At 33.1% G+C, this 14,781-nt stretch overlaps 1 protein-coding gene across 2 annotated transcripts in view; it reads right to left on the bottom strand.

Annotated features, from left to right (window-relative positions):
* slc4a5a (solute carrier family 4 member 5a) overlaps positions 1 to 14,781 on the bottom strand; it is a 146,669-nt gene that overhangs the window by 8,102 nt on the left and 123,786 nt on the right. Inside the window, exon 26 of one of the 2 annotated variants that reach the window (XM_030143885.1) lies at positions 3,811 to 4,009. In XM_030143885.1, the coding sequence (XP_029999745.1) occupies positions 3,844 to 4,009 (166 nt within the window). In that variant the 3' untranslated portion in view covers positions 3,811 to 3,843. Of the gene's footprint in view, positions 1 to 3,450; positions 4,010 to 14,781 lie in introns of those variants that run through there. The other variant, XM_030143884.1, reaches the window with a different exon arrangement.

Genomic DNA, 14,781 nt, shown 5'->3' with positions numbered 1-14,781 from the left:
ACATACAGACCAATATGATTTCCAGTAAAATAACCTACAAAAAATAACGACTCCATGTTTTCTTCTCGGTTTAATGTGAAAAAAATATCACATTATGTCTATAAATAATACAAACTTCAAATTTTTGTCTTTGTTTTAGTACAAAAATTAACATTAAATTATGAAAATATTTACATTTACAAACTATCCTGTAACAATAAAATGTGAATAACCTGAACAAATATGAACAACCTGAAATGTCCAAAGAAAATTAGGCACAATTTTAACTATTTTCTGCCTGTTCCTCAGTGTTTAGCGTCTTTGTAGATCTGATCCATAATGCACATGTAGAAATAAGTTAAGGCAGAATATTGTTAAAATTGCACTTATTTTTCTTAAGAAATTCCTTTTTTTTTTTCAGGTTATTCATATCTTTTTTGTTTGGATAGTTTATAAAAGTATTTTCATAATTGAATGAGGTTCTTTTTGTACTAAAACAAAGACAAAAATTTGGAGTTGTCATTATTTATAGGTTATTTTGTTATTATTTTACTGGTTCGGCACACTGCAGATCAAATTGGTCTGAATGTGGCCCCTGAAAGAAAATGAGTTTGAGACCCCTGGTTTAGAGTTTGTTATCCTGCTTGGCATTTTTTCACACATGGACAAAAGGAACTACTGTTGAACTAATAATCTTGTTTTGGGTAGATTTTCCAAAATTCTACAGTGGTCAGACAAGCCTTTGTATTAATAAAGAACATTTTTATGCCAAAATAATGAATTAATAATGTGTTTTTAGGATAGAGGTTGCATTAAAATATATACTTTTTAAGCAATTTCAATTTCCATAATTTAACCCTGTATAGCCTGAACCATTAAAATCACTGACAAAAATTCCACTTCTTTGAAACTGGAGCCTGTACTGGTCCTTCCGTACAACCAAAAAATTTTTTTTTCAAATTTCAACTTCCATATATGAGTTTCAATTTTGTATCATATTTGATACATCAGGTCTCAATGCTCCAGTATTATTTTTGAACAAACAAAAACATAATATAACACAAGCATGTCTAACAAATTGCTAATTCTTTTTCAAAATTGGCAAAGTTCTGCCTCCTTCCTCATTAACCCTTTCATGCACGAATTATGAGAACCTTAATCAAAATTTTTTCCTGAGTGTTTTTATTCTTCTTCAGGCATGAAAAAAACATTGTGATTGAAAATTTTCTTCTGAAAAATAAATTAAAAAAAAAAAAAAAATAAAATAAAAATAATTTAAAAAATACATTAAAAAAATAATGAAAAAAAAAAAAAATTCTTATGGACCTATTTTTCATGAAATTGCAAAAATGTCCACTCAGCTGGACACCACACGTTTAATTTTTGATGCACAGAAACATGTATTTACTGATAAATTGTGTGAAAACTATGGGGAGGGCTTTGTGATTCTAGGGGTTTATGCTCAGAAGAGATCTACAAAATGTTACCAATTCATGTCAGAAAAGATATGTAGTGTCTTAAAACTTTATAAAGATATGTGTAAAAAAACAAAACAAAACAACGAAAGCAACAAAATCCATGAATATAGAAGAGAAAAGCTGTAGAATAGCTGTCCACTGTAGAGACCAGTATGCATGAAAGGGTTAATTTAATCTTGTAGTGTCACTGGAAAGGCCTCTGGTGGATTATCTGTGTATTGCATGTATCTAATTGTATACATCAGGTTTTTCCAGAAAAAAAAAAAAATCACACTGATCATGTAGAGGGCTTCAAAACTCATGTATCAAATGTGATACGTTTGGCATTGTAGGGTTAAATGATTCTAAACATTTTTTTCATTCATTATGTTGTTTATAAGTGGCCAGAAAGTTGGGAAAATGTCCCAAAGTAGTATTAATAAATGACTTCTTCTGTCTGACTTTACAGCCTGAAAACAGCAAAGATATTCACATTACTATTTGCCATTTTCATGTTAATTGTCAATTAAGTGATTGCTTCAGCTGCACATTCAGTAGACGGCCTTTAATTAGTTTTGACTCCATCTGTCTTTGTCCATAAATCCAGATGAATAATATTAACAACGTCTGACTGTAATCTGGCTGCTGACCAGATGTGCCGACAGAGTGAATTAGGAAAAAAAAAAAAAAGAAGAAGAACGCAAACAGAGATTTGTAATCATCTGTATTTAAGTGCTGAGATGATGAAACCACACAGAGATGTCCAAGTTCAACACAAAACAACATCAATAATTTGGAACATTTTAATTACATACATTATCAGTCCAGTCTAGACCATCCGTTGTGTAGGTTATTGGAACTGCTGTAGGAACGCAGCGGTGCAGTCGAAGGTTAATTATATTCTCATACAGAATGAGAAACAAACAAACCTTTATGCTTTGTTTTTCATTAATCCATCCTCTGAGCAACATTAGAACATCAGGGATTTTGGTTGTTTCTTTTTGGTTCGGGTAAATGTGTACGGGGTCGTAGAAATGAGGGGAAACGGGGAGGAAGGCACACTACAGCGTATTCAGACACACAATGGGAATACAAGCCTAGCGTAATGGAAAGGCTTTGTACAGTTCACATCACAGTCTCGTGGTAAACAGTTCCGTCACTCAAATTGTGCTTTTCACATTTCCTGCCTTTAAACCACAGGTGTCAAACATGCGGCCCGGGGGCCAAATCCGGCCCACCAAAAGTTCCATTCCGGCCCGCAGGATGAAAGTGTAAAAATGAACCTGAACAGTTAAGGTTGTCACAATCGTTTTGGTTCAGGTTCCACATACAGACTAATGTGATCTCAAGTAAAAATAATAACACAATAATCCATAAATAATGACAACGACAAATTTTCTTTGTGAACAATTATGTGGAAAAAATTTAAGTGAAAAAAAAACAAAACATTACACTGTGAAAATATTTACATTTACAAAACTGTTCTTTCACAATAAAATGCAAATAAATACATAAATAAAAACAAAGATGAACAACCTGAAATGTGCAATTTTAACAATATTCTGCCTGTTACTAAATGTTCTGTGCATTTATAGATCCACTGTGATCTGTAGTTGTGTTAATATAAGATGCGATATTGCAGAAAATATTCAAATTTTAGTTCCAAACTCCAAAATTTGAACTATATTCTGCCTGTTACCAAATGTTTATGTAACATTGTGTGTAAATGTACATGTATAAATAATAAGTCGAGGCAGAATATTGTTAAAATTGCACTACTTTTTCTAATTAAATTTCTGTTTTTTTCAGGTTATTCACATCTTTTTTGTGAAATGTAAATATTTTCAGAATTTAATTGGGCTTTTTGTACCAAAACAAAAAGAAAAACTTGGATTTGTCATTATTTATAGGTTATTAAGTCATTATTTTACTGGTCTGGCCCGCTTGAGATCAAATTGGGCTAAATGTGGCCCCTGAACCAAAATGAGTTTGACACCCCTGCTTTAAACCAATCTCTGTACAGACAGGCTAATATGAAGAACATGTACAGACACCGCAATAAATTAGAGTTTAGAGTAGATTTGGAGTAATTTATATCATAGTATAATATCAATATATATAGCTATTTGTATAAAGATAAATATTTTCACATCAAGTTTACTATACAGATAAATATATCCTCTCTCTTTATACAATTCCGTACTCAATATATCTTTAAAAGCAAAATTTGTCAGAAAGCAGATGCAGCTAAAGCCGTGACTTCTCCAACTGTAGTCACTGGTTCACTCGGTTACAGTGGCTTCCCCTCAGCTGTGCCACTCAGTACTGTCCACATGCAGCAGTGGCCGTGCACAGCATTCCATACTCATCCAACGCTGCTCCGACGGCAAGATGTCTGGTCTCAGCTTTATAACGTGGTCTCGCTGCTCATGTCCCGGGGCCGGTGGTGGTCAATGTCCGAGTCGTAGTCCGATTCCATCTCGATCTTGACCTGGGGCACGGGGCAGGTCATCCCTCGGCCCATAGGCGCGGCTGGAGACGACGGGCAGGAGATCTTCAGGTGGAGGGTGATGCTGAGGAAGGGCAAGTTCCGGTTACCAAACACCCACAGCAAACGACACAGAGTGGAAACCAGGGCTGAAGGGGGTCAAAGGCACCGAAGTCCAGGAGCCACATACAGGTGCGGCTCAGAAAATTAGAATATCGTGAAAAAGTTCAATATTTTTTGTCACTGTTGAGCCGCATTATGTAATAAATTCCCATTATGTAATAAAAGTTCAAAATGTAATAAGAATGTCACGTCATCTTGTAATAAAGCCGCATCATGTAATAAACTGACGCCTTTTGTAATAAACTACCTCAATGCATTATGTAGTAAATTTTTTTCCACATTATGTAGTAAGTTATTACAATTTGAGAAATTTATTACAAAATGCACTTGACATTTTTATTTCAAAAAATGTAATAACATGGTTCGTCATGTACGGTAATAATCCAAATTAAAATAATTTCAGAGCAATTTAGAAGAAATTAGTCACAGGAGCTGCAGGTAATGGAATCAGAACTTTAACCACAGTTTAAAGATTAATTTAACACATTAGATTTTCCTGAAAATAAAAATGTGTCAAGTGCATTTTGTAAATAAATTTCTCAAATTGTAATAACTTACTACATAATGCGAAAAAATTTACTACATAATGCACTGAGGTAGTTTATTACATAATGCGGCTTTATTACAAAATGACGTGACATTCTTATTACATTTTGAACTTTTATTACATAATAGGAATTTATTACATAATGCGGCTCAACAGTCACTCATTTCAGAAAGTGAAACCCATATATTATATACAAGGTGGGGAAGCAAAATTTACAATATTTTGAGGCAGGGATTGAAAGACAGTGTATGACCAATTAGTTTATTGAAAGTCATGACAATTTATTTGCCACAAGAAAATGTACATAATAGAAAATGTGTTTATTCTATGTGTCCTCCTTCTTTCTCAATAACTGCCTTCACACGCTTCCTGAAACTTGCGCAAGTGTTCCTCAAATATTCGGGCGACAACTTCTCCCATTCTTCTTTAATAGTATCTTCCAGACTTTCTCGTAATAGTTTTGCTCATAGTCATTCTCTTCTTTCCATTATAAACAGTCTTTATGGACACTCCAACTATTTTTGAAATCTCCTTTGGTGTGACGAGTGCATTCAGCAAATCACACACTCTTTGACGTTTGCTTTCCTGATTACTCATATGGGCAAAAGTTTCTGAAAAGGTATGGATAATAGTGTTAGGTATGATTATGACATCAATATATGTTTGGTTTCAAAACAATTGACGTAGTGCCTGCTGAGAAAAAAACAACTAAATGTTCATTGTAAATTTTGCTTCCCCACCCTGTATTATAAATTCAGCTTTCATAATGTTTTATACATCCATACCAAAGCAGTGGGAAGGAATTTATTTTTTTAGGTGGAGAACATTTGTTAAGTTTTGTCACTGGTCCCTATAGCCATCTATTTTAGGGATTTCATATTTATTAAAAAAAAAAAAAAAAAAAAAAAAGTATGTGTTTGAATTAACAAAGATTTAGAGCTGCCACATTCTTTTTTTATTTATGTATAAAGCAACATGTAACACTTCTATTTACTGTCTCTGTTCTTTTAATGTTTTGTTTTTGCAAAATAAAGTGTTATTAAGAACACTTGGATGTATAATTTTTGACTTACACTTTACTTAGAGCCAGCAGATACTGCTCATACGTCATCATACTTGTGTTATATCATACAATTGATAATATGTTATGTAACTGAGGACTTGAGGTTCTTCCTACAAACACTGTTGTCACGTTGGTGTGGATATATAAAACATTATGAAAGTTGAATTTATAATACATTATGCCTACACTTATAATACTTTATTAACCTTGGTATAAGTTGTTTTACATGATCATAAACTGTTGTAATGACTTTTATAATGCATTATAATGTCTTATGAATGTGCGCCTAATGCATTATAAACTAGACCTTCAAGTAAAGTGTTACCGAAACATCATAATTACAAAAACACCTGAACTTCTTTACAGTAAACTGACTTTCTTCGGTGACGTCCATCAACATTCCACACGTCAGTCAGAGGACAGACGTTTCCTGTTGCCTTTCTGTAGGACCAATCAAATACAGGGTAGTCTGCAATACAGGGCAACGGTGGCATGGAATACATTGCCACAATTTTTAATTTCAGATATTCAAGCAGGTAGTTTTTCTAAAAGGTTGAGAATTGTCATATTTACCCAAGAATAACTGTCTGAGCTATTGCACATCCTATAATGACATCATCTAGACCACAAGTGTCAAACTCATTTTAGTTCTGGGGCCACATTCAGCCCGATTTGATCTCAAGTGGGCCGGACCAGTAAAATAATCACAGTAAAAAAAGGTAAAATTCTGTTATGATCAGGTTTACGTCTACAGAGTTTCCTTAAAAATCTGAATAACATGAACAACTTGAATTGTCTTAAGAAAAACAATTGTGATTTTAACAATATTCTGCCTCGGTTTATCAGTTTATCATTTACACATGTGCATTACAATCACACATAACAGTTAGTAACAGGCAGAATATTGGTAAAATTGCATTTATTTTTCTTAAGACATTTCCGTTTGTTCATATTTGTTCAGGTTATTCACATTTTTTGTAAATGTATAGTTTGGTTATGTAAACATTTTCATCTAGTTTTACTTTTTTTAACACCAAAAAACAAAGCGAAAATGTGGGGTTGTCATTATTTATAGGTTATTATGATAATATTTTACTGGTCTGACCCACTTGAAATCTAATTTGTCTGTATGTGGAACCTGAATTTAAATGATTTTGACACCGCTGATTGTTAATATCTTCAGTGTAATTTTTTCAATTTTTCACAAATTCACCCCACGGGCCGGATTAGACCCTTTGGCGGGCCGGATTTGGCCCCCGGGCTGCATGTTTGACACCTGTGATCTAGACGGTTTGTTTTTTTTTTTGTTTGCTGTGGAGCTGTTTTTATTTGTTTTTATTTTTATTTTATGTTCTGATTTTTTGTTTCTGATTTTTTGGTTTATTTCTTCTTTTTTTCTGTTGTTGGTATTATCATTGTTATTGTAATTGTTGTGTTTTGTGTGCTGTTGTTGATTTTTGGTTGTTGTGTTGTTGTGTTGAGTGTATGTACATCCTGTTTGTCGAGTGACTTGTGGGAAATTGTGGTGCTTTGTTTATGTGTTGTTGACCCCAGGATGAGTAGCTGCTGTGGTGTGCAGCGGCTAATGGGGATCAAACTAATAAACTAAACTAAACATTAAACATAGAGTGAAATATTTCAAGCCTTATGTCTTGAAATTTTGATGTTTACGGTTTACAGATAATGAAAACCCCAAATTCTGTGTCTCGGAAAATTAGAATATTGCATAAAATCAATTAAAAAAACATATTTTAGAGTTTCTCCCCCTTATCTCTCTAAGTTCAAAGGGGATGTACTTGCTTTTGCTACTCTATCAGCTAGAAGACTAATTCTAATTAACTGGAAATCAACAGCACCTCCCCATCATACCCGTTGGATTAGAGATACTCTTTATTTTCTTAAACTGGAAAAAATCAGACTCTCTTTAATTGGCTGCTCCAGTAAATTTGGGAAACTATGGGACCCATTTCTTTGATTGGTCAAGAAAACAGATCTTTCACTCACCCCTGACTGACACCAAGGTTGTCTTTGTTTATGCTACTCCTGGTGTGAGGAGAACTATGTGCCACTGCTCAGACTTGCGATGTGCTGATTGTACTCTATTAACACTCTGGTATACCGTCCAGCAAGGCCCTTACTAAGCACCAAGTGGGCCTTTTTGGCACACTTGTGGAATAATGTCAAAAAAATTTTCATAGTTTGTTTTTAATTCTTTTACACTTTTTTCTATTTCATCAACTTCAGCTGTAAACAAAAATTCCAAACACTCAATAACTGTCATATTTTTTAACCCTTTAAATGCCGTGTTTGTAATGTAAACAAACCATTTTTTTGGATGCAAAAACACAAAAAAATTATTTTTTTCAATATACTCCATAAAAAGTGGATCACATATTATTTGATTTTTGCATCCTGGCATATGTCAATGATTAACTCCAACATTGGTTAATTTGCATTATTATTTTTGGCGCTAGGTAAAATGTTCAAAAATACTAGCATCTGTCACCAAGTGTTCCAAAAAGGCACACCTATAAATCAAACTATTAAATATTATATATTGATTTATTTTTCTGCTCTAAATTGATTTTATTTTTGTAAATCAAGGTCAGCCCTAATCATACATATCAAATAATCATTCATTTTAGATTTTTTTTAACCCTTTAAATGATCTCTTTTCATCATGATGTCACTACATTTTTTGATACAAAAATCACATAAAAATGTTTTTTTTTCAAAATACTACAGAAAAATTGGATTACATATGATTTGATTTTTGCAGTCTGGCATATGTCAATGATTAACAGCAACATTAACAACGTTAATAAATTAATTTAGACCCTCCCCTCTCAAAAGAAGCCCAGATATCAGTAAAAGCAGGATTTATGCCTTGTTGGCTTACGGATCAAAAACAGTGGTTATAATGGAAGAAATAGTGCGTTTTGGGCACACTTGGGAGACAGATGTTAGTCTTGTAATTTTATTTTGTTTACAATGTGCAAATTTTAGTTGGTGGCCAGAATTTTAAAGATCATGCAAAAATGAACAACTTTTGAATTCTAACCTTATTTAAATTGTGAAAAATAATATGAAGTTTTTTAACACCAAGTGCAAAGTGTGCGTAAAAGGCGCACCCGGATACCGGAGGGTTAATACCTGACTGATGTGATGATGTTTCTATTATTTTTTGTTTGTTTGTTTTTTGTTGTTGATTCTGTCCTAGTCCTACCTTTGTTTGTTTACTTATTGATTTATTTTATTTAATTAATTAATTAATTAATTAATTAATTTATTTATTTATTTTTTTTTTTTACTGTGGTTCTAGTATTATAAGAGTTGTTTGGGTGTACATTAATACTTCAGTAATCACTCTCTTGATCTTTGGTTTTTCTTAAGAAAAATGTATAATTATCTCTGTAATTTTTCTGATACATTTGTATACATCTGCACAACCCAATAAAAAAAAGTTTGAAGAAAAAAAAAGGATATTTTAAACAGAAATGTCAGGCTTGTGAAAAGTATGCTCATTTCTATGTACTCAATACTTGGTTGGGCTTCCTTTCACATGAATTCCTGCATCAGCGTATCATGTCATGGAGGTGATGAGCCTGTGGCTCTGCTCAGGTGGAATGGAAGCCCAGGTTGGTTTGATAGTGTCCTTCAGGTCATCTACATTGTTGGATCTGGTGTCTCTCATCTTCCTCTTGACAATACTCCAGAGATTCTTGATGGGGTTCAAGTCAGGTGAGTTTTCTGGTCAGTCAGTCACATGTCTAATGAGTCATATAATATATGGGTTTCACTTTCTGAAATGAGTGACAAAAAATATTGAACTTTTTCATGATATTTGAATTTTTTGAGCTGCACCTGTACAGTGGACTGGACCAGTAAAATAACAGCACACTAACCTATGAATAATAACTCCAAATGTTTCTCTTTGTTTTGTAACAAAAAAGTACAAGTGCAATTTTAACACTATTCTGCTCACTGCAAAAATCTAAATCTTACCAAATGTATTTTTCTCGTTTCTAGTCAAAATATCACATCACACTTAAAGTAAGACATAATCAGACTATCTACCTGGGTCTAATACCTAATGTTGTGATTAAAACAAACGACGCTTACTTATTTAAAATTTTAATTCTTGCCTGCAAAATGGTAGTCACAAGGAACTGGTTAAAAAATGACCCTCTTCAACTAGAGCAATGGTTGCACATTATAGAGGAAATATATACCATGGAAAAATTAACATGTCATCTGCGGATTAAGGTGGGAACTTTTAAGCGAAGATGGGAAAAATGGACCATATTCAAGGACACTAATTCCTGATGCTGGATCTGATACGGAAAAGCAGTCAAGTACACAAGGGACAGCATCCCCCCCCCGCCCCTTGTTGTATTGTGTTTTTTTTTTTTTTTGATACTGCAATGTAAAAATGATTTAAAAAAATTAAAATAAAAAGTAAAAAATAAATAAATAAAAAAAGACATAATCACCTAAAGAGTAACTTTTCAGTGAGATATAAGAACTTGTTTTTAGACAATCGATCTTGAAAATCTTATTCCAAGAAATCTTACTGTAACATTTAATTTGAATATTATTTTATTTCCAAATTATTAATTTTTGTTTATTATTTTGATATTTGTTTACGTTGTAATTGAAATATTATTTCATTAATTATTTAGTCCATTTATATTATATATTCTTTCGTTATGTTTCTTCTTGCCTTTCTTAATATTTTGGTTCCTGCCTATTGTTTGTGGTACGACCTGTTTTGGCGTGACACAAGAGTTGAGTCCATGGTGGCGCGCGTTCAGTGTATGTTGTACTGAGCTGCGGACAATAAAGCTTGCTGAAACTGTCCTGCCGTTTGGTGATTATTAGCACAGAAGAGGGCAAAACGTATCAACACCAAGAATACCATTGTAACCTGCCTTACCCACAGCCCTGGTGAGACAAGCAATATTTCAGGGTTACATTACCAAGATAATTTTCACTTATTCCATTGGCAGATTTTTTTTGCTTAATTCAAGATTTTTTTTGCCTAATTCAAGCAAAAAAAAAAAAAAATCTGCCAATGGAACAAGTGAAAATTATCTTGGTAAGATTTCTTGAAATAAGATTTTCAAGATCTATTGTCTAAAAATAAGTTCTTAAATCTCACTGAAAAGTTACTCTTTAGGTGATTATGTCTTATTTTAAATGTGATGAGATATTTTGACTAGAGATGAGAAAAATACTCTTGACTTTTGCAGTGCCTCAGTTTCTCGTTTACCCATGTGCATTATAACGTACAGATCACATTGGATCTACAAAAGCACAAAACATTTAGTAACAGGCAGAATGTTGTAAACATTCCACTTCTTTTTCTCAAGAAATTTCAGATTGTTTGTGGTTGTTTAGATTGCACTAAAATCACACCAAAGGTCACAGAGAAGATCACACTAGAACAAAACAAAAGAAACAATTGGAGTGTTCATCATTTCTAGGTTATTTCAAACTGGGCTGTATGTGGCTCTGGAACTAAAATGAGTTTGACACCATCGACTGTTAATATCTTCAGTGGAATTTTTTGCACTTTGTAAATTCCTCTCTTGGGCCTGATTGGACCCTGTGGTGGGTCAGTTTTGGCCCACAGGCCATATGTTTGACACCCCTAAGCTAATGGTAAACTGAGCTACTGTTGTGACACATTTAAGTGTATTAGGAATAATTGGAAAGGTCAACTCTGGGGGGAAAGAAGGGAACATATTTTTGATCTCTTGATGGATGGATCATATTTCTAATTACATTTATCAAGCATGTGAAGTCATGTATTGTAATAATGGTGTAAGGGACTTATTACATTGGTTCCCTTTTTTTTCTTTCTTTTTTTTTTAAATTATTGGCCTCAGAGATTAAATGTGGTAAATCTTACATACTTTAATAAGGTGAAATGGAAAATAAGTTACAATAGTGGTGGTTAGCTGATGTTTTCAGTGTGTATAATAAAGTGCTGTTGCACATATAAATTGATTAATGTACATTTATGCAATGGATTTATGCATCTTACACTAGAAAGAACCTGTAAAGTGAATGTATTATAATGTGCAGACAGTGTTTTGAAGTAGATCTGGTAGCTTCCAGATAAACATTCTTTTTGAGTAAAACCCATTCTCTCATTAATTCTCACAATTTCACATTTTGTATTTTGGAAACTACAGCCAACCAGTATTTTTGATTTTGTATCAAACTTGGTCAAAGTTTCACTACTTTTATTTTTAAGGTATTTTATTTGTAGAGCAGTATAATCTATGCAACACATTTTTTTTTTTTTTTTTTTTTAAGTTCACAGCAAAAATTGGAGAGTTGAAATTTCATGGTTAAACATTTGAGAGTCAATTTTCACTCTCAAAGTGTAGTTTTAACTCACTGAGTTAAATGTCACTCAGAGTTGGGGTTAATGAAAAGAGTTAGTCAAAGCCTGTGGAAATTAACTCAGGAAAAGTGTTGTTTTGCATCTCTCCAGTGTTAATTTGCCTGGCCCCTGCATTTCAAACCAGGTGAACTTGTGCAATTTGTATGAGACTGTCAGTGTCAGAGAGAAAAAAGAGGAAAATTAATTTTCTAAAAAAAAAAAAATGCATCAGCTTTCTTTGAATCATCCTGTTCACATTGAATTTTAAGTCATTTTTAATGGATTCACTTTTTTATGATTAAAATTAACACTACTTTCAGAGTGAAAATTAAGTAAAATGAGTGTTATTTTTGTTACTTTCATGGTGTTAATTTAACTCTGTTTGAGTTAAAGGAGAAACTCTGATTGTGTAAATAATAAATCCATATGGGTTAATTTAACCCAGGTTGGTGAGATTATGAAGAGTGACTGTGGCTCAGTTGGTAGAGCCAACTTTGGTCCAATGACCAAAGGGTTGGCAGTTCGAATCCTGGCTCTGACTATCCATGTATCGAAGTGTCCTTGGGCAAGACACTGATGTCACTGTATGAATGTGTGTGAATGTGAGGAATTATAAAGCGCTTTGGGCACCATGAAGATGTAAAAAATGTGCTATATAAGTTCAGTCCATTTACCATTTATGAACTCTTGTGAGTGTTGGTAGTTAAATCAGTCAGTGTTAAGTTAACTCAGGTATCTGAGTTAAAAAGGCAACTCTGGCATAGTGTTAAATAATTAGCTCCAATGAAAATGTTAATTTAACTCTGTAAAGTGTGGACCTATATAAACTCTGAAAAAGACTTAAAATCAACTCTGTGGGAGTTGATTCAACTCTCCAATTTTTGCTGTGTTGGCAAGCATTAGAAAGTTTTCGAATATGACTCTTTTTTGTGTGTATTATTTTTTGCTTCTTTGAATTTTATCTATAATATGTTGTGCAAAGAAGTTAGTTAGTAGCAATCAGGAAGCTTGTACCATTTCAAAAGTCGAAATAAATCAATAAAAAAAAAAAAAAAAAAAAAAAAAAGTTAAGGAATCCCTGTATTATTCTCCACACAGGAGAATATGCTGTTTTTTCAAGAAGCTTTTCATATTAAAAAAAAAATAAAAGCAGGTTTCAGAGGTTTTGAGATAAGCATAAGATAGTACAAGCAAAGCAGCATATTTATCTAAATCCACATTTTGAAAAACAAATTTGTGTTTTTACCATGAATAAAACATTACACTGTCAGTTCCAAACCATGCCTGTTTCAAGGCAATGCAGACACAATGGATAATGCTGAGTCTCCACAATGGGGCGAAGAAAATACATTTATGCGTTAACTTTTAGAAAATGAGCTTTGTAAAGTTGCAGGTTTTCCAGGAGAAGCCTCATCAGCTTCACTTGCGTTGTATTTGCTGTATTTCATTTGGTGCTACTGTAGCTATAGGGGAAACAGGAGTCAGGCTACATATCACATGCAGTCAACTAAAGAGATTCAACACATACAGGAAAAAGAAACAACCAAAACAATGATGCCTGTTGCATGTGGATGAAGGTGCGACAATGAGCCCCCTGTGTATGTACTAAATAAACAGCAGACTTAAAACACACACAGTACATTTGTATTGTTCTATTTCAAGTCCAAAAACCCTGATCAGTGACACAGTTCATCAACCTCCGACTCACAGTCATCGCCTTTCGCGTTAATAAGTAATAACAGTATAAGTAATGTGTACAAAGGGCAGAGAGGTGCATATACTCTGAGACATTTAATACATGACAAAGGAAGAGTTAAAAGCAAGAATTATACAGTAAATAAGAATACAGTGATCTGCATTGCCTTAAAGTGCATGGAGAGGAGACAGTATACATTAAAACTGAGCCCAAACATAACAATTTGTCTATTTTATAGTGCATGTGTCCTCCAGTAGAAACCTGCATGTGTATGAGTTGGACCTAATCTGTAAATACACACTACATATACACAAAACTACACATTATAGCTTGGTCTTTAGGGAAGAAACATTGGGAGCATGTAATAATGTCATGAAACAGCACAATAAACCACATTTTGGTAGCACTTTACCTCACATCTTGGCAATAACATGGAAATACTTTGATAATAAAGATGTAATATGAAGTAATACCAATACAATGACCAGCACTGGGTGTATACATTATACAGTATTAGCTATAAATGAAACATAGTTGCTTATTATATTGTGAAAACAAATATTATCAGGTTATTACCACATTAATTTCACCATTTTTAACCCAAACTTTTGCACAAATATGAAGCCTTTTATTGCAAGTTACCATTTACTTACCAAATATTACTGCAGTATTTCTAAACTGTTGCCCATAAAGGTGGAATAATTTTGTTTTCAGACACATTTCTCTTTTATTCCTATTTCTACACATCAGTAATCACCTTTGTTCAAGTGTAATGATTACATACTGAGTCCCAGTTACACTTATACTACACACGTCAAGAATAAATAACATTACATCGCAAACATTCGAAGAGAAGAGGTAAAAAAAGTTGTATTCCAACTTTATGAACAACAGTGTAAATATACTTGTATTTTTGCTATTATTAACCCTGTAAAGCCGGAAGCATTAAATCACTGACAGAAAATTCCAGTTCTTTGAAACTGGAGCCTTTATTGGTCCTTCTGAACAACCAAATTTTTTTAAATTTTTTTTCA

Source organism: Sphaeramia orbicularis, chromosome 9 (assembly GCF_902148855.1).
Source record: "Sphaeramia orbicularis chromosome 9, fSphaOr1.1, whole genome shotgun sequence".
NCBI lineage: Eukaryota > Metazoa > Chordata > Actinopteri > Kurtiformes > Apogonidae > Sphaeramia > Sphaeramia orbicularis.
This window is presented reverse-complemented; position numbering and strand designations above follow the sequence as displayed.